Source organism: Nesoenas mayeri (genome assembly GCF_963082525.1).
Source record: "Nesoenas mayeri genome assembly, chromosome: Z".
NCBI lineage: Eukaryota > Metazoa > Chordata > Aves > Columbiformes > Columbidae > Nesoenas > Nesoenas mayeri.
This window is the reverse complement of record NC_137542.1, coordinates 55556860-55578653: the sequence shown is the minus strand read 5'-3', so window position 1 is coordinate 55578653 and position 21794 is coordinate 55556860. Positions and strand designations below refer to the sequence as shown.

At 38.0% G+C, this 21794-nt stretch overlaps 1 protein-coding gene across 1 annotated transcript in view; it reads right to left on the bottom strand.

The window, feature by feature from the left end:
- Nucleotides 1-21794, bottom strand: part of OXCT1 (3-oxoacid CoA-transferase 1) — an 81111-nt gene that overhangs the window by 33899 nt on the left and 25418 nt on the right. Inside the window, exons 7-8 of the mRNA XM_080361961.1 lie at nt 19487-19547; nt 2742-2849 (exon numbers count right to left, since the gene is read on the bottom strand). Of these exons, the coding sequence (XP_080218087.1) occupies nt 2742-2849; nt 19487-19547 (169 nt within the window). The remainder of the gene's footprint in view (nt 1-2741; nt 2850-19486; nt 19548-21794) is intronic.

The following is a 21794-nucleotide window of genomic DNA, read 5'->3' as shown; positions in this document are numbered from 1 at the left end:
CCACTCATGAATTCAACATTGTTTTCCATGGATACGGCCAGGTCTATGGTCTAGCAGTGGTGGCCATGCTTGTGCAATGACATACTAATGTCATTTCATAATATGTCATTTAGTAACAGGAGAGCTCTGGACCACTTGCTAAAGTTCATGTATCTGGCTAATTTACCAAATGAAATGTGATTGCCCAGTTGGAAATACTGATTTAAGGGGGGATGGCTTGAGCAGATGGGGTAAGAAGGCAAGTGCCTACTAGGATTTGTAATGGTGGCATAAAGAGAAGGTCTCTAGTGGGAGCAGGGGCAGGCAGGGAGGATGATGGAATAAGGAGAATGCTCATGGGGGGTGATAAAAGGAGAATATCAGTAGGCATATCCACCCACAAAGGAACATGCTCCTTATTCCACCATGGAAGAATGAGGAGAATGTTCATGCTGGAGAACAGCATTAAGAATAATGTTGCTGGTCCTAGGAATTGGCGATGGGGGAGTAAGGAGAATGTTACTGGCATAGATAGAGGGGGAGAATTGGTGGAGAAAGAGTGACTGCTGTTTATGCAGAAGCGGGTTTAAAGGAAAGTTGAGCCCATGTGAGAGTATCTGACTATTATTTAAACAGGTTCTAAAGGATATCTTCGTCTTTTACTTAGGTGGCGCACCATACCATCTTTGGTGGAACAATTTGAATCCCAAAATGTCCAGTAAGAGAAAGGTTGATGTAGAAGGAAGGCAATTTAATGACAGATTGGAAAGTGAATATATGTTGGTGTTTCAAGGAGAAAAAACAGTATGTTTTTTGTGTTACGAGACAGTGCCAGTGATAAAGGAGTACAATGCACATAACTGAGTGGCAAACACAAGGCCTGCAGGCCGAATCCTAAAATTATATTCAGCCTTTTGAAGGCAACCGTGAGACAGATGTGGCCTCTAATGAAACTGAGTTGGACACCCCTGTCTTAGGCAGTCAGAACCAGTATCAGTTCTCTTGAATTTCCCAGCAACTTTCTTTTTATGCCTTGGCTATTCTCCCTAGAATTGCTTCACTTGTAAGTTGTGGAAATAGTAGGAACAATCACAAAGGGTTTCTCCCCAGCAAAGAGAAGGCTAAATAGTATAATATGGCTAGCACTAGAGGCAACATGTCTGAGCCAAATTGGCAGGAAGTGCTACTTAGAGCCAGTAAAGACTTAGGACAAACTAGGTTCTCTTTATTCTCTTTATTCCTCATCTCCCCTCTTACCACTTACCACGCTGAATGCTTGCACATGTATAGTCACTTCCTTCATATATAATATTTTATGGAAGAGTAAATAAATCTGCCATTTCCTTCCTATACTTATGAGATGTACCACTGCCAAAATTACAAAACTACACAAACAAAATTAATCTCTGTTAAATCTTTGCTGTGCAGTTTATTGTGCTTCTCCCCCCCACCTCGCTTCCTTTTTTTCTTAAGCATCTGGGGAAGGGGGCAGATGACTAAGTAGGTGTATTCACGTATGCAAACAAGCCAAAGAAAGCAGGATCTTCATACAAAGTCTTCGCTGGACCGAGAGTCACCTCTTTGGCAGTCACCACTGCCAAATGGCAGTAAGAACAGGAGTTTACTAAATGCAAAATGGATTGCTCTCATAAAAGGTAAAAGCTTTCTGTGAGATATTGCATTCATTCAGAAGGAGGAAACAGGCCATTAATTGCAGTCTAACACAACATGCCCAAAGAAAGAAAAAAAAACAGGGTTTGGCACTTCTGTTTTCAGTCAAATACTTAACAACGTGTAATATCCTTCTGCAGAACCAAGAGATGAAAGGAAAAAACATGTTCATAAGAGAGATTACTCAGAGGAAAGGCCTTGTATGACTTTCTAGGACTTTGTGACTCGATTTTAATAATAAAAGTTTAATTATTACAATTCCTTTCTGCACTTTTTTTTCCCCAGGATGTCCTTTTTCTCCTTGTGTCATAGATCTCCCCCTCCACCAGCTCTTCTGACGACATTTTGAATAACTCCCAACCGTGGAGTATGGAGACACAGAAGGAATACAGAATTTTCAGTTGCACTTTAAGAGTATTGCCACATCACCAAAATGAATATAGCGACATAGTTTGAGTAAAGCAAAGCCACAGAAAAAAAGAAGAACAATCACACAATCATAATTTTCTTGGACGTTTTCAGTCTTCTATTCAGACTGTAACTACCACTGTCTAAAAAAGTTCTTGATTAAATTAAAAAAAAAAAAAAAAACAACAACAAAAAGGAAATGTTCCAGGAGTAATTCAATACACAGCACAAAAGGGGTTTGAGAATGGCCCTACCTGCCCATGTAAAGAGCTCTCCAGTAAAAAAGAAAGTATCTAATGGTCAAAGGCAGCTCTCAGTCTAGGTGTTCTCTTTGTTTTGTCTACAGAAGGTGAACAGAGAGAAGGAAGTAGAATGGAGTAGCATTTTCCATCGAATTTTCAACTGCGTTAAAGCCATCTAGGACTACAGGCGGTTGCTAAAAATTATTCAGGGACTGAATCAGAGAGGCTCAGGTATAAGAAATGATGCTCAGTTCTCAGGCCTCCACCTAACCAGTAACTACCTAAGTACCTACCTAAACTCCAATACTTAGGAAAATTTGACAGCTTTTTCTCACACTGTTTTCTCAGTTCTAAGGCTTGCTGGTTCAAGTAAAAACCCTGTAAATTCAAAAATACACCCCAGACAGAAGTATGTTGTGATCAAGAAGCTCAGCCACTTACTTCAATTCTCTTCTCAAACTTCTCTCCCTTTATCAGACGATCAACATAGATTTTGGGAACATGAATGTCTTCTGGGGCAAATGCTCCTATATCAACAATTTCTTCCACCTGCATACAGAAAAGGGAAAGTGAAAATATTTAGAAAAAATTATTCTGTTAGCAATTTTATTAGCATTTAAAATACTAAATATACAGTGGGCAAATCAAGAAAACTAACAAATGGCATAAAAGAGCCTCTTTGAAAAAGGCTATCTTTCCTCTTCTTTCAAAGGCTATTTCTACATACAAATTGAAAGTAGTTTACGTTTTAACACCCCATTTTGTACAACCACCTTCAAGAAATGTACCATGTGCAATTACATCAGAGTTGCTTGTACCTACAGATAATTTCCATCCAAACAGAAAGAAACAATATATCAGAGTACAAAGCAGAAGTATGAATTTTAAGGATACAAACACAGAAGATGGCTTGATATTTCTCCATAGTGTACTCAAAATTTTAAAAACTCAAACTGTAATTATTCATTGTAAGAAGGATCTGAGGATCTAAGTCTCTACAGTTAGTGAAAGATTCAGCACAAACCAGCACTGATTCACATATAGTACATTTTAAATATCAGCTATCTGGTACATGAATTTATTTCTGTGCCTCAAGCACAGACAACAGGGTTTTCCTTCCGCTATGTCCAAGCTCAGGGTGGTCTAGCTGGAGACCCCGCTATGGGCAGATGCCTGCAGCACAGACCTTCAGTAATGTCTGGTGCTTTCCCTGACAAGTCTCAGGTGCAGAGAGCACACCCTGTGCCACAAACAGACACTACTGTTAGGGCTGTACCTGCATCTGACCACAGAGAAAATGTGTCATGTTAAAGCAACAGGACAAAGATAACATCTGAAACATGCTTCATCACAAGGAACTAGTTAAGCTTTCAGGAAGTCTAAGAACCCCAAAACAAGTCCCAGCATATGACACATCAATGTGAGTACATCCCTTAGTAGCCTTCACCAGTGAAGCAACATTGAAGAGCTTAAAATTCAGTTTGACATCCTACTGTTACTGCACAATGTTATCAATATTAAAATCTATAGTACATCTGATAGACAATTACCTCCTTACTGTGCCTTCCAGTTTGACAATTAAAAAAAAAAACAACAAACAAATCCACCCTAAAAGCAGAAGAGGGAGAGGAAAAATTAAGAATATAAAGACCCCAGGATCAGTTTCAGATGACCCCTAAAAAAAGCCCTGGTTACCCCACAGGAGGTTACGCACAGGAGGAGACACAGTGGGAAATCTGTAAGGCAAAGGTGGTAAGGAAGAGGTAACAACAGCCACAGGGACACCAGCCTCAGTGTTCACAGGGAGCAAAATCAAACATACAGAGTTTTATCCACAAGATAAGGAGAGGCAGTTGAATCAATGTTTAAAAAATTCAGACTACTGTATTCAGGGAAAAATGGTATAATCTATTCATGCCCTACCTCACTTGAAGTTTACTACTTTATAAATGAGTTTTAAACCTAAAATGGAGACCAAGTCTAAACAAGGGTAAAGTGAAAACATGCCAAAGCACTCTCAGTGCAGGGACTGCTACCAGAACATGCTCAGAAGGGAGGAGAAGCAAAAGATAAGGCTTTTCAATGAACCCATACACAAGCAAATGATCCGCTACCAGCAGAATTCTCAAATTCACCTTTTCTAATTACGTTTGTCTTATCATGTGGAAAATTAGGCCTCGGGAATACTAATTACTATGTATTTGAACTTTTTCATGAAAGAACTACATATATTTGTTGCAGTAAATGAGATTATAAAACCAAAGTCTTTGCAGGCACAATCCAACCAACTTCAACAGAATTATCCTGTCAGAAAACTTCACACATTGTTATCTCTCCCTCATAGAATACAGAGCATAAATAATTTATCCAACAGTAAATTATTGGATTTTGTTATTAGTCACCCTATTTCCTTAATTGGATAGTACTTTGTGTCTTTGGAAACAGCAGTCAGCATGATAGCTTTTCCTTATAACACCTATCAACATAATTATGGTATCCTAACATTACACATACAATATGTATTTTTGTCCTAGTGATTTCAAATGGGCCTAAGGATCCCTGCAGACTAGAACACCTTTGTGTTCACAGGCAGCCCCCCACTATTCTTACTGGTGTTTTGCAATTGCTATGTTCTGCCATTATGTACCAAATTAATTGATCTACCATTAAGCATTAAGGGTAATTAAGTATCTTAAATATCAATAGAGCAATGAAATGGAATTTTGAAAAGCAATTAAAAATTTGCATGTAATGTCTGCAAGAATACACATCATCCAGTTCTGCAAGTGAAATTAATCAGCATGTTCATATGAAAAATAAATAATTTGCACAGGGGAAGTATAAATGTCATCTGATTGCTCCAACTCTCTCTCCCAACCCTGCTCTCAGGGAACTAGATGATACTGCATTTGAGACGCTGTAGATGGGCTGCCAGCATCCTCCATCAGAGCTGCCAGCACTGCTGCCACAGATGAAGCTGTGCTAATGGAAGTGACAACATGAAATCTGATGGCTATGGGAATCAGTAACTTAACTTTCTGTGACCACTGCGAGATATAACCCAAGCACCTTTCTAGATAAAAACAATAATGCAAAATTAAATAGTTCCATAGCTGGGAATATGCACTTCCCTTTCACATTCCATATTCCTTTATGAGTCTGTTCTGTGAGACATCCACAGCCTAACCCTCAATCACCTGCCGACATGCAGGAGAGCACTTATATTAATAATTAAAAGGACATATGTGAGTTTTCTTCCTGTTCTCTCCATATTATCTATCCTTCTGTTCTTCTCTCTACTTACCTTGCCTCAGGCTTTTTTTTTTTTTTGTCATGTATAGAAGAATTCCTGTAAACATCAAAATCTTTATATGACATCCCACCCAAGAGACACGAAGTCTGGTGAAGCACAAAGAGGGAACTAATCAAGGTAGACCACCTCCTGCACATTTTTTAATTTGCAAATCAAAATACTTTGATACCATTTGGACTGCCTTGATCACATGTTTATTTTAAATCTTAACTTCACAAATGTGTTAGAAGATAGAAAATGTTTACATCTTTGCTACACAGGTAAAGATAAAGATTAACTTCAGGAGACCATATGGGCCGAGTTCCCTCTTCTGGGAAGGCTCTGATGAGTGATTCAAAAATCATTGCATTGTTTCAAGAGTTTCACAGTATTGGTTTTCTTCCTCGTTATAAATGTGCTTGCAAATCTTGTCTGATTGCTGACAATGGGAGCAAAATGAATAAATTCAATCATTTCTGAATACTGCTCTATCTGCAAGTATACCCAGAACATAAAAGCTGTTCTCCACTATGATTCACAAGAGCCTTCTGCCATTTCGTTTGGTATCAGGACTCATAGAATCAATGGTCACTTGTTTCAAAATGTCACTTCCTTCTGTAATTTACATCTACTTTTCCCCTTTTAAAGTAGTCGGATTTTTGCTTATGGAAATTCAGCTACTCTTCTACAGTTTTATGTCAGAATTTCTGAAGGCTTCCAGAGAGAGAAAGTGAACCTTGAAGGTTAAGGATTTCCATTAAGAAAGATAAAGAACTCTGGTTCTTGACCAAAAACTAGGAAGGAAATTACAATGACACAACTATTCATGCCAAAAGACTTGAAAATTAAAAGGCCTTTCCTTTGCGTATTTACCTCTTAACCTATATCTGTAGCCTAATTAGATGCTTTACGATACATGAAACATTTTCAGCTGTTTTAGCTTTAAATCTCAGTTTTCACAAAACCAAGCTGTAACCAGAAATGACAACATAATTCCTTATTAGGGGAAAAATATCAAAAATGTGCATCTGTAGATGGGTGACAGAGAGAGAAAGAGACTTGATGAGAGGGAGAATTTTTAAATAACTATGCATTTTTAAGCAGCTTGGTTTTAAACTGGCTTTATTAGATATCTCTATCACTACCTTAACTATCCTAGTACACTTCAGTTCTTCAAACTGAATTAACAAAAATACCCAGCAGAACATCAGTAGGATAAAATATTGCAACTGGTCAAATGTCTAAAACAGCGGAAGAATGAAATCAAATTTAGCCCCTAAGATTCTCAAAACAAACTCATTAGAGTACTTCTTCAGTTGACTACTGGAAGAGTCAGGATGTCACTGCAAAATTCATTGCAACATTTATAAAATCATAAGAAGTTAAAAAATATATTAAAAAACACAATAAGGACTATAAGCAAAAGTGGCATGAGTCTGGTTCATTCCAGATCACAGAAACTGTGATCAGCTATTCCCTCTGCTAATGACAAACAAGGAGAAAAAAGGTCAGTCTTATGTTTAGACTAAATTTCACAAAAAGCTTTGATATTATAAAACAGTGGAATACCCTCTGAAACAGGTCACTGGAAATTAAGAACACACTATCCAAATATATTGGGCTACAGGAAAGTGCAAAGGAGGTTAATATTTACTCAGCTCTGCCTGCATGCAGGGAGATGAAAGAGGACCTTGTGAGTTCAGTTCTGTCCTTCTAGAATCATAGAATCATTTTGCTTGGAAGAGACCCTCAGGATCATTGAATCAAACCATAACCTAGCTCTGGCACTAAACCACATCCCTGCCAGACCATGAAATTCCAACTTCTGCCAAACTCACATGGTTAATGAAATGACAGTCAATAGCCATCCTGAAGATGAGACTTTTGCAACAACTTTAAAAAGCAAGCTACTACCAAGTAGTCTGATAAAGGCACATATTTGTCATTAATCACCACGTTATGCTCATGTCAGACTTGGAATAAATGTCTCCATGACACACTGATGGGCAGGAGAACAGTAAAAATCTGTGAAGTTCAGATTTGTCAGAAAGCCTTTAGCCTAATGAGACTGAAGGTTCATTTAGTCCATGAAGCCTTCTTCTTAGTAAAGAACAGAAACTTAAAAGACAGAGTGGTACTCTTGGTTATATACGCTCAGCTTCTAGCAATGTGTAGTTTAAGGAAGCCCTCAGCGAGAGGCTGGACAGACCACTTTGCTTCACAGCTTCTGATGGACCATGAATTTGTCTAATAGTTCCTTGGAATCCAAAAGGCTCTATCATTGCATTTCTACAATTTAAATAGTATTAAAATATTTATAATTATCTCTTGTCATTCCACTGTGTGCTTCCTTCTCTTTGCAATACAGGAACAGCACACACCTGTTCTTTACTTGCTTGTTACATATCAATGAAGATTCTACCTACCTTCGTATTTTTTCCTTGTTTCTAGTAGACTGTTATCCTCTGTGAACACTACAAAGCAAAACAGTGAGGTGTGTTGCCAGTATATCATATCTGATATTTAGGGAAGCAAAGCTGACATAATTCTCCTAAGTTTGTCCCCAGGTCATTCATCATGTGGCTACAGATTCTGGTGAACTAGGAGCCCCTGCTAGATTATACTCATTTTACCTTTGTTTTCTCTGTTCTAAATCTCCTCAATTACCTCCACTTCTAGTTGCCTCAGGCTTAATGTCTTCTCTTACACTTCTCCACACCTGCTGCTTGTTTCCTCCAACTGCCCCTTTCCATTCTATGCATTTAACCTCTTACTCCACATTGTACTGCTGACAGCAAAGAAAACAGACTGCACTGCACTACCTGCTCAATGTACACACACGTAGTTCTAGGATAACAACCACAAAAAAGAGAGGAAGCACACCTGATTACATGCAAAAGCTGTCTATATGGAAAGTTGTGTCCATGTATGAAAGAATATGAAAAATCTAAACACCAGCCTCTGAAAAAGTTCTACTATATACACCGAACTACGCTTCTATGAGGTGCTGGAGAGAGTTCAGAGAAGGGCAACGAAGCTGGTGAGGGGTCTGGAGCACAAGTTTGCTGAGGAATGGCTGAGGGAACTGGGGCTATTTAGCCTGAAGAAAAGGATGCTGAGGGGAGACCTTATCACTGTCTACAGCTACCTGAAAGGAGGTTGTAGCATGGAGGGTGCTGATGAAATGGCCCCAAGTTGCGCCAGGGCAGGTTTAGGGTAGATCTTAGGGAAAATTCCTTCATGGAAAGGGTTGTCAAGCACTGGAACAGGCTGCCCAGGGAAGCAGTTGAGTCACCATCTCTGAAAGTGCTTAAAAGACATACAGATGAGGTTCTTAGGGACATGGTTTAGAGACGGACTTGGCAGTGTTAGGTTAACAGTTGGACTCAATCTTAAAGATCCTTTCCAACCCAAATGATTCTATGATTGTTCAGAAATTGTTAAACTAGTCACATTTTGTCAAGGACAGGTTACATGGTATTCTAAAGTTTCAAGAACATGTTCAAAGTCAGAAGACATGAAATTTCTCAAAGGAATAACCCTACAAAAATAACATTCTCAAAACAATGTGTTTTCACCTTTTTTTTTTCTTATTAACTGGGCATTTTTACCCAAAATAAAAACTCACTTAAGCAGACTCATTTAAATCAAGGTAGAAGTGACTTTATAGAAGAGTAGCTATTTCAACATCAATGTCTGCTGTCACCCATACCTATGAATATGTACTGTAAAAATGTATTCTGCAAGTATAAACTGAACTTGCAGGTTTTTTCTCAAGATGTTTCCAAAGTAGATAACAAAGGAAAAAGAAATGTCTGCTAAGTATTGATTACTGAAATTACTTCATTAAACTGACAGACTTGCTTGTTTGACAATTTGCACAAGTATATCTATATACATCAAAAGTGGAAGTGATAAATGACAGCTGTTTTCTTGCTTTCTTAGGTCGGTTTATTTGGATTTTTCACAGTTTTTCCAATGTAAAATCACCTGAATTAAAAGTACCAGAGATTTCTTTAAGATCCAGTAATCTACTAGTATTACCAAGCAACCCAGCCTCCTACAGCAGGCACACCTAAGGAGTGATTCCTTCCTAAACCCTTGCTAAAATCTGATTGTTTTGATATAGGCCATCAAGAAACCCACGCTGATTGTCACCGTGTTTTGTGACTTGTGCTTTCTTGATGAAAAGTGATTCCATGGTGCTCAGTATGTATTTTTACTATACTCAACTGGATGATATTCATGACACCAAAAACAAGAATACAACTATGTTCCTACTTTTTAATTATAAAATGCCCAATTTGTATTCAGTGTCTAAGTTCTTAACACAAACTGAAACATAACCATCCACATGGAATATACATAAAATAGCCTTCTCAGGTCTGGAAAAGGCAATTTTGGAAAATATTTTTTTATATTACATTATGTAACCATTTTTCAGTCAAATAATTAAAGTAATGGGAGGAGGCCCAGAAGAAAATAAACAAAACCCCCACAATGGGTGAACATGGTCTTGCTTCATTTGTTAAGGGTGAGCTAATGGCAACACAACCTGCTTAACCTGTAGGAAGCACCTCTGTTAAATAAGGTAACTGACCACATCTCAAATCCTTCCATTCCAGAACAGAACAGCTGCTAACAATGTTAACTCTACTGGAATAATATAATTCAGCGTTGTTGTGAACAAAATGTAGGTTTCTTTAAATACGTTATCCCTTTACTTCATTGCTTATTGTCAAAATACATTAGACTAAAAGCCTTTGAACTGATGAGAAGGTAAAAACAACTAACTGACATTTTTTTATTAAAATTATTTGCATATTATTGAGAAGAATTAAAACCTTAAAAAAAAAAAATAGCTTTAATCTCAACAAAAGACAAGTGACAAATGAAAAGAGATTGAAAGAGGTCTCATTTCCTAGGCATTTAAAGAAATGTAGCTTAAAGGTCAGGAGATAAATTTAAGCTTGTCTTTCAAAAAGGAGCTAAGAGAAATTTAAGTACTGAAGGTAGAGGTAGAAATAAAATAAAAAATTAAATTTAAAATAATAATAATTAAAAAAAAAAAAAAAAAAAAGCTAACACATATTTTTAATTGCACGATCAAAGAAGTTCTTTGTATTTTCCAGGCTATTCAAGTCTAATTAAACCACCATCAAATTCAAGGAGTATCTTTAACCAAGGATCAGACCAGAGAATGCTAAACTGGAGACATACAGACATAATAAATTATGTTGTTGGTTCTTTCCGGGAAGGAATATAAACCCTGCAGGTATTTCAATAAATGCAGAAAAGACACAACATCTCAAAATGGCATTTTACATGCACAGAAGTATTAGTTATCCTCCTTATTTCAGATATTAATTATAGTGGTAGTTTACAAGGATTTCTGAAAACCATTTTACATGCTACCGCTTCTCAACAAGGGATCAGTGTGGTCCATTTCATATCATAGCAGATATCCCAAAACCCCACAATCTTCAAGCTCAATAAAACTCTTTTGCAGTGTTAAGTAAAAAGGTAGTCAGAGTAATTTTTAAGGAAAGGATTGGGAGAAAGAAAACAACTGATGGTAGTATGTCATGCAGCTTAGACACTTTCAACAGATTAATCAGTAAAAACAGGGTATCATGAGACTGTAAGTAACAAATTTTAAGAAAAACTAAAATTTCTAACACTTAATCATTATCCTTCCTAAAGCTGCCTGGAAAGGAGAGCACTAGAAATTCACAGAAATAAAAAATAATAATAATAATAATAATAAAATAATAAAGAGCTTCACAGAACTGAAAATATTACATGAGGCTGAAGCTGACAGAAACACATCAAATCAGTCCTTCACACCATAACAATAAAAGTTTTTGCTTATCACAGCCTGATGAGAAAATTCTGATTTATTTTCCTCTAGCAAGAGAGAAAAAATGTCTTTAGCACATCTGATATTCAAAGTCATAACAAGTATGACCTCTAATCTCCCGATCATAACAAGTTTTCTGTTTTGTTTCTGTGTTTATTAATCAGAGGGAATAACCACTGAAGCACATCAAGCCTATATCAATTGGTTTCAAATTCCCACTAGAACTTTTACACAACTTATTTAAAATAGTTTTTTATATAAATTGTTTGGTTGGTTTATTAACCCTTTCCTCTCTAGCCCCCTCAAAATAGAAATACATTAACGACAGGTTTATTTGTTGTCTCTGATTCCTCTGAATTATTGAAAGAAAAATTCAGCACTCTCAGAAACCTTTACATTAATTTAGCAGTTTTTGTTCTTTTTGTGCCTGAAAGTCTAGATAATACCTTGAGGTAGGTGGATGGATGGCCAACTTCATATAACACATCTGTTTCTCTCCTTGCCTATAAGCCTTCTGGCAGAGTCTAAGTTAGATACATTTGCTTAGCATATGTTCATCCTCGACGGAATCTGACGGAATCCATTACAAACAGCAATACATTTCTACTTGTATGATGGCTCAAGTTAGTCTCTTAAACCTAGAGTGTCTTAAAATCCCAAATAAGTTATAATTTTAAAGTAATTAATTAATTAATTAATCAATCAAGCACACCTGCCATCACATTTCTGTAAAATTTAAGACCAAAACCATGTAAAAATAGCTTTTCTCAATACACTAGGAGAAACTGATGGTATACATAGCTTAGGAAAATCAAGGGATAGTCCGGTGTGCACATGTAGACAGAAGTCTTTTCTAACTGCTGCTGACAAAGGCAAACAAGCCCAGAGGACATAACCACTCCTAAATGCCTTGCAGGAGGTGACCACAGATGACAGCATCAAGAACGTGCTGCTGTCCAAGCTAGAAAGCCTATTTCTCAGCTGGCCTCATACTGAGATGTTACAAAAAACTACAAGACTTTTCAAAATACACAATTAAAACATTAGAAAAAAAAGTGTAAAGGAACTGAAACAACAGTATTTAAGCACTTGCCTAATTCACTTAAAAGAACAAGGGAGAACCATGAGACATCAGTATAACTTCCATCAGCCTGGAATTCAAACAGGCAAAAATTTTGGCATAAAAATGCAAGTGTTTGTTTTGAATTACTGTGACAACACAACTGCTCAAAGCATTTGCACAGAAGGGCCTAAATTCTGCATCGTCCCTGCCTTCAAATCCTGATTTGTGGTTTCCCAGAAACACACCCTAATGCAAAGTCTGTCCCCATCCCAAATCCAGAAGTGCTTCCTGTACCAGGGTTCAGTTTTGAGTTCCATGGCTGGGGAACCCAGGTAAGAAAAAAGATTCTTCTAGATTATTTTTCAAATTTAAAATAGTACTTTCAGGCTTTTTACAGTAAACTGTCACTGTGTAAAAACCTTGAAGAATTCCTCAGAACAGAGATATGGATCTTAGTAAAGTTTTGCTATTGTTAAAGCACTTGGAGGAATAGATACCCAAAAAAAAAGGTTCATTTTCCAGTTTCCTCAATAAAATACAATGCCATGATTTAGCACAGATAAAAGGATACAAATAGCTTATTCCAGTCTGCTTCTGTCCCTTAGTGCAGCACAGTTCATTGTACCTGAGATAATGGTGCTCACTGACATGGCTGTGTTGTTACTAGGCAACCAGAGATAAAATGCAGGGTTTAATGATTTTTATTTAATGCATTTTTATGAGAAAGTACACTCTTTTTTCCTCCCTTGATATTATTTGAGGTGGAAATGCTGTTTACACAGGGTGATATATTTAGCCATCCTCAGCAATCCGAACAAGAAAATTATTCAAACTGGATATTCAAACAGCCAGTCAATAAATATTTCTGAACATATTGACTATTACCACTATCAAACACTCACATCGTCACAGTGGCTGAGTTCTCAAACTGCTTTGCCAGGGACAAGTATTCAGTAGGTCTCACAGCAGAGAGTAACAATGGCAAGAAAACAGACATGAGCTTAGGGACATTTGGGGCTGTTATGGATGTTTATGTGCTCCCTCATGGCAGAGAGTAAGAGTCCAAACCTGTGTCACCCTTCACCTCTGCTGTGGTGTCATGACACCCACATCTGACAAGGTCACAACATGTTTTTTTCCTGTGGCTTTGCATTGCCCCAGCTCTCTCCAAAAAAGAGGCGTCATCACCAAAACACATCACTCCCAGTGGGGTTCTGGTCACAAGAGATTCTACAGGGAAATGCACATCTCAGGAAACATCCTAATACCAGAGCCCTTGCCCTGGCAGTCTAGGCACACATCCAGGAGGCCTTCCTGTAACTCTGAGCTTCTATACCTTTCATTTCCCATCACACAATTCAATGGGGGCCTGACAGCAGTGTCACTTGCTGAATTCAGCATATATGTCCTTCTTTCAACACAGACTGTTGGAAAAGTCACCACATATATACGATCACACAAGTCATCAAGTTTCTTCATATGCCAAGCCTTTCCTCTGTACCTTTACAAGGGCTGATGGCTTGTATATAACTTGTGACTGCTGAGCTCCTTTTAGATCAGCCCATTTCCCAGCTCTCCCATCTTTGCAATAGGAGCAGAAAAGTGTTTATAGATCTGAAAATCAACCGAAAGCCTCCAGCTAAGTGTGTGCATGCATGAGGGCACAGCTCCCAACAAGACTACAGCTCTAACTGCATATTAACTCCTGCAAGTTCTGCAAGATGAAGTGAGAATCAGATGAACAGAGAACTTTTTTAAAATGCAATGTTGTAGAAGAAGTAAAAAACGAATAAATTCCTACATCATTTTGCTTTCACGTAGAGATAAAGCCAAACTAATTTATGCTGCCAATACTGGATTATTTAACATTTTTCTCTGCAAAGGTTACCATCCAAAAAACAGGAATCACGCAATTCATTTGAAAACTTCTTGACCCTTACTAGTGGTCATCTTTAATTTAAAGTAGAAATTCCACTGGACATAGCACAGCTGGATCTTTATAGACAGTTATCCATGCCTCACCATACATCCTTACTATCCTTACTATTAAGGAAAGAAGCCAGAGAGTCGTGGTCAATGGGGCAGAGTCCAGTTGGAGGGCTGTAACTAGAGGAGTGCCTCAAGGGTCAGTACTGGGGCCAGTACTATTCAATATATTCATGAACGACTTGGATGAGAGAATAGAGTGCACTGTCAGCAAGTTTGCTGATGACACGAAGCTGGGAGGAGTGGCTGACACGCCAGAAGGCTGTGCTGCCAACCAGAGAGACCTGGACAGGCTGGAGAGTTGGGCGGGGAAAAATTTAATGAACTATAACAAGGGAAAGCATAGAGTCTTGTATCTGGGCAGGAACAACCGCAAGTTGGGGAATGACCTGTTAGAGAGCAGCACAGGGGAAAGGGACCTGGGGGTCCTGGTGGACAGCAGGATGACCATGAGCCAGGACTGTGCCCTTGTGGCCAAGGAGGCCAATGGCATCCTGGGGTGTATTAGGAAGAGAGTGGTTAGTAGGTCAAGAGAGGTTCTCCTTCTCCTCTACTCTGCCCTGGTGAGACCACACCTGGAATATTGTGTCCAGTTCTGGGCCCCTCAGTTCAAGAAGGACAGGGAACTGCTGGAGAGAGTCCAGTGTAAGGCAACAAAGATGATTAAGGGAGTGGAGTATCTCCCTTATGAGGAAAGGCTGAGGGAGCTGGGTCTCTTTAGCTTCGAAAAGAGGAGACCAAGAGGTGACCTCATTAACGTTTATAAATATATAAAGGGTGAGTGTCAGGAGGATGAAGCCAGGCTCTTCTCGGTGACAACCAACAGTAGGACAAGGGGGAATGGGTTCAAACTGGAACACAGGAGGTTCCACTTAAATTTGAGAAGAAACTTCGTCACAGTGAGGGTAACAGAGCATTGGAACAGGCTTCCCAAGGGGGTTGTGGAGTCTCCTTCTCTGGAGACATTCAAAACCCACCTGGATACATACCTGTGTAACCTCATCTAAATGTTCCTGCTCCGGCAGCGGGATTGGACTGGATGATATTTTGAGGTCCCTTCCAATCCCTAACATTCTGTGATTCTGTGAATGTTACGAGGTTCCACCTCCCATCACTTATATAAACAAGAAAAATGCATCTAACAGTCCAAAATATTTCTTCAGGTCAGTAAACAGTTCTTCCATTTCATTAGAAGTTTACAATCACTGTATTTTTGATCCCCAAAACAGTACTGAGCACCTGCATTTGCCTAGTTAAAATAAACAAAGCTGATGGTCAGACTCTAATCTGAAATTTGTTCTAGGGGAATTTTAAAAATCGTTAACTCTCCACCGTGTGCCACAGATATAACTGGTAACAGTACAACCTTGACTTCATCCTCCTTCAGAAGCCTCTCTATGTACAGCCAGCCTGGCTTCTCTCAACACTGCAGAGGTTTTAAGCAAGCAATAGCTATCAGTTTGTGGATTTATGAGGTGTTTTGGGTTTTTTTCTTCACTCTTTTCTTCCACATCCACAAATGTTGGCAAGTTCTCCCACCTCTGAGTTGTTACAAATAGTATCTGTCCTTTCACTAATAGAGGTGTAAAACGCTACGCTGACTTAAATTAGAGAACAGCAGCTTTAATACATTAAAGAAGAAAGTGTCTTTCCCTGTGTATGCATGTCACATTTCACAGTTCCTCAGGTTAACTTAGAAGGACAGGTTGACAAATGTAACTGATTCCCAGTGCACTTCCCACTTTCAACAAGTTCACAGATACCTTGAGATGGGATTTTTGGTAGTTTATACTCCCCTTGGTACAGACCTTAGTATGTCAAGTGCCATTCCATATTTGTATCAATGATCAGAAACAAAAATAAATGTGAAGTAAGACTGTTGAAATAATAAATTCTAAGAAGGAAGTGGCAGTACCAGACACAACAGGTAAAGAGGGTTCATTCAAACATACTTGCGTTTTGTTATGAAAAATGTTATCTGCAATCAAGAAATACCTGCCATGCTTACAAAATGCATGTTGGAAAATACCAATTACACTTTTTCTGAATTACACTAGAAACAGATCAACAAGGTGTTAAGCAACTGAAGCTGTGGGACCCTCTGTATAATGATCAACTGAGTACAGGTATGCAAACAAGGAAGCAGCAGGACCAAAGAGTATCTCTGCCTTACAGGTGACATTAGTGGTGGCAGTGTTACAATGCTGAAGACACTCCAGTTGGTCACATTTGTATAGTTCCAGAAAAAAACAGAGCAAGAAGGAGATGGACATAAAAAACGTAGGAGAGCTGAAGAAAATGTTTTACAGTTAGAATCATTAAGACCTCGATCTGTTCCTCATATCAACAGCACTGAGAAGTCACTCAGTGGCATGGAAACATCAGCTTCAGAAAGGTTTTTAATCTAGCAGAAGAGAGTAAAAGCACTAGTTGGAACCCAATGCCAAACTAATTACAGTAAAAAGACATATTTATACCAGTGAGGGTGGTTAACCACTGGAACAAGCACAAATAAAATGATGGGTTTTCCATTTCTTATTTTGTTCACATCAAAGCAGGATAACTTTCTGATTAAATCTATCTTGCAAAATTCAAGTTATACTCTGATAGAATGTACTTACTGAGCTTAACAGTGACATAAGTGAACAGTCTAGTACCCATCCTTCTAAAGTTTAACAAATGAAGTTCTGTTCCTGAGAAAGAGATTGATTCTAAAGCATTGGATAAAACTAGATATATACAAATACACGGAAAAGGGAAATAAATAACCCATCAGAGTAGCTATGAGGAACAACAGCTCTCCTTTTCTGTGTATTTATAGGCTTCATTTTAATGGAAAAATTTCAGCAGCTCAAAAATCAGAAACACAGAGGGATGTGCCTTTAATTTTTGCTAGTTACCTGTCTCAGCTTGGTGCTTTGTGTTAGACAAGCAGATGCTGGCAGCCTATGTCTGATTGTATAACAGGTGCAAAGCTCCACATTCAGAATCAGGGTGGGAGCACCAAACTGAGAACTACAATCGTGCAAATCTCCATTAATCACTGCATGACTCTGAAAACAAGTCTGATCTGTAGCTAGCTAGATGGAAAGGACAGGGGATGGCTTCATATCTCTACTTCTAAGACTGTCTGCTTAAATTAAGTTAAATGGTCAGTGGGTGAAAACCAGAAATGGAGCTGGGAACAGATACCAGAATTCAGAAATCCCTGCTGCCAAGGGAGCATCTGAATTACTACCCTAAACAAATGTTTTTCTTCTCCCTGTAAGTGGGATTGAGAATTTCACCCTTCAGCCTTGAACAATGTTAACCAAGGAGTCAGGCAAAACTCTTTCCCATTGCCTCAGCTCCCTAATGATTAGCTGCAGGCTGACGATGCTCAGTACTGAGGATGTACTAGATGCCATACTGAGATATCTCCTTCCAATTCCCTGGGTTTGAACTGTTAAATCCAATAATAACATTCTGAATTCCACTTCGGAAGAAAGATACTTTAAAGTTAAGCTAATCAGGCATTGCATTTTGCTCAAAATATCTGTTTGTCCTAGATCTCTGTTTATGCCTCTTCATCCATTAATCTGTCCATAAAAAAAATCAGAATTGTAAAGTATTAGTAATGTGTCATCTTGCAAAAGCTTATAAACTTTTAAATGGTACTGAAAACATAAGACTCAAGGTGGACGCAGTTCACCACAGATCTACTAAAGACTGTTAAGTGGAATTATAGCAAGAAGGATGTCACATATTAATAACTGCTGCTCACTGACAAGAAAATTCTACCCTATCACATGTGGATAGAAGAGCAGAAAGAGAGAATGAGACAGAATGTAGGTGGAAGGCTTTGATCTACTTAAATTCTCTAAATGCCAGACTGAAGGGCAAGTGACTAGAAGGAAGGGGAATGCTGAAAGATTCTCTATTTCATTTTTAAATGGAAAAATATTTTAAACTTTTCGTGAAAACCAACAGTGAAAATTCACATACTGTTGCTGCATTGTCACACTAAGTCACGTGATAAAATCTATGGTATTTTTTCCACAGTTCTGTAAAACACAAAGTAATAACTCAAGTTTCCAAATATATTATCCAAGATGTTTATATAATCCATGAATTTTCCAGATTAGATTTTACACTAAAATACAACCCCAAAACAAACAAAAAACAGAACCCTGAAGAAACACAAGAGTCTTCCATTTAGAATTTACTACAAATAGTCTAGAAGAGTTTCTCTTCATCTTACTGTCAAACGATGTTTAGCTTTTATTAGGCATATAAAAAAACATATCAGACTGTGATGAAAAGCTAATAAAGCAGTCTATCTTTTAGATATTGCTATGCCTTAGCAGCTCTCCAGTCACGAATATCTTTCTAGTGTAGGCTGTTCCATGTTTTTAAACATTAGCATTCTGGACAACAAAGAAGAAAGACAAGAACACAGAAAGAATCTTCTAGATCATCTAGTCCATCCTGTTTCTTTAGGCATAACCAAACATCTGTATCTCATTCTGGACTGAAATTCACGTAATTCATTACATTTTAGAGACCAGAACTGTGAGAGCTCCATGACTTGCTCAATTTATGTTGTTACACAGTTATCACTATGAGGAAGTTTTGCACACAGTATTATGTGAATCTTCTCAAGCACAGCCTAATACTATCATTTCTTCTTTCATCCACATATTATTTTATTTAACAAATTTGAAGGCTGTTGCTGTGTTTCCCTTTCAAAGGCTGATCACAGAAAATACAAAGTCCTGGCCAGGATCAGATACACAGTAATAAGCTGAGGAACCATGGTCACTAAATCACTAAAACAGCATAGTGTTAGGAGCAGGCAATCCAACAAGACAGGTTAGACCCCTGTCCCCCAGGTGAAATGCCCTAAGGAGCCAAGGAAAGGAGAACTCCATCCTCAGAACACCATGCAAAACCAAGGGCTTTGTTGGCTACAGGGCTATAGGGCTTAATACATTTCAGTTCCCTACCTCTACCACAGTTGTCTTGGCAGCTTTGCACATAGGTAAGTTGAAATTTCTTGCAGTTTTCCTGCAAAAGAAAATAAAATGAATACATGTTAAAAGCTGTAATAGTACAAGGAAAGACCATTCACATATAAACTACTGCAAGTATCTCTGTAATACAAACATCACAAATCTTTTTCCCAAATAACTAGAGGACTAATAAAAAAATAGGGGGGAGAAAAAAGTGTTATGGAATTGTGTAAGATGCATATTAAATCAAATCACATTTTGCTACATTTGAAAATATTTATTACAGCTCTTTTGACTTTTAATCAGCACATTGTTTAATTGAAATTGGGTATGCTACTGATACCTTCATTTATTAGATCCAAGAGCAGCAGCAAGCTGGGCTTTGTACAATGTAACTTCCCATTATTTCACTGCACAAAGAATGAAATTAATCTCCACAGGGGGGCCAGCACAGGGCCTAACTACCTCTCAGGTCCCACATATGCCTTCATAATTCAGACTAGGACATGGGACAGCATTTTGCACAGTAGCAAATTTAATCCAATTCTCTTGATTAAAAAAGCTGTGCCAGTTTTGGCACTCACTGCAAGACTCTGGCATTCATCATAGGTATTTCCCCACAGTATTACTGCAACAAGGAAAAAGGACCTCTATGGAACAGAAGTAACTTATAACTATGCTGGGATCTGCATCAAGATCCTAATAGGCACAAGGAAAATCAAGTGATCTGTGTCAGCCCCATTCAGTATTTTTCAGAAAGTGAAAAACCATTTGGCATAATCTTTAAGAAAAAAAACCCATATATTTTAGCGAGATTCCACTGACAGCTTCTCAGCATTTTTCCCTTTTGAAAAGTAGAATTCTTGGAAATTGTTCATCAAAATGCGTGTACTGTATGAGCTGGATCTCCATCAACAATGTGGAAAGCATGTAAAAGGAGGCAAAATTTCAGATCTACAATTCTACAACTCTTATTATCAGATCCAATTCTGAAATCACACTCACAGGTCCCTCAGTTGTCATACTTGATTCTTTTGCATGCTCTGTAAACATCCCTGTCATGATGTCTTGAAATACTGAGGCTAAGTCCTTTTGTGGATTCAATGGCTGTTGACTTTATAAACTGTGTATTTGTTACTATATGCTTTAAAAAAAAAAAAATTAAAAAATACTACTTACTGGCAAACTATGGCATACATAGTATAAACTGATCTGGAAACAGGGAATCAATCTAAATTGACTTGTCTATAAACTGAAAATAAATTTGTTCAAAACAAGTTCAAAACAAGTCAAAACAAGTCAAAAACCTCATTTCCATCCATTCCCTTTCCACAGAAGCATTTGTTTTCTGACCACCCTTATTTTCCAACGCCTTTTCACCCTCTTGTGCAAAGACCAGAAATAGTGCCATACCATAGACACGTTGAACTCTGGGGTGCTGCTGCCACCTCGTGGGTGTGAGACACGCAGGATATTGAATGGTCAAATCCTGAGACTACCATACAGTTTTAACAGGATTTCTAGAGCAGACACCTACACAATCAAACCCAAAGACAAAAAAAAAAAACCAAAAAAAAAAACCAAAAAAACAACACCCACACCAAAAAAACATCCACCTTTAGTTTATATTCTTCTCTTAGCATATGAATACTATACTAGCTAGTAGTGACTTAGGGAAAACTATCCAAAAGTAGGCAGATTAAAAAGTGAGAAGAAATACAGAGTTACAAAAGCTGCATTAAAACAGCAGAGGAATAGTTACAGGGGTAGAAGGCAGATGTGGAAACAAAGAATTCAGTATTTCATACTAAGTGACTACTTTTCTGAGCCAAAGACTTTCTCAAGAGCACAACGTCTGATCTGCCAGTAAAAGAATCTGATATAAAATTATTTTTACATATGGAAAAGAGTTACAAGAAAATATTTCTATGTCAAGCTAAGAAGAGATAAGGGGCTTGACTCTGACCCTATTTATAAAAGCTAATACAATTCAGAATGTTTTTGGGTTAGCAAAATTGTTTCAGAATCAGCAGTCTTTTACAAGTTCTAAAGAACACATCATCCAGAAGAAGAAATACAGAAACACTATACTTCTTTTCCAATATGGAAAAATGGTCAGGTTTGGGGGTTATGAAATCCAGAAACTAGCTAGCCAAGTTTGCCTTTTTATTTTAAGACAGCTTTCTGGACATCAATGTCTACAAAGTCCATTGTTCCCACAATGGATTCCTAAGCCGACCCAAAGGCATGACAACAGCTTTTCTCCCAAAAGGAAAAGATAGCAAACTAGTTCAAAGCACAC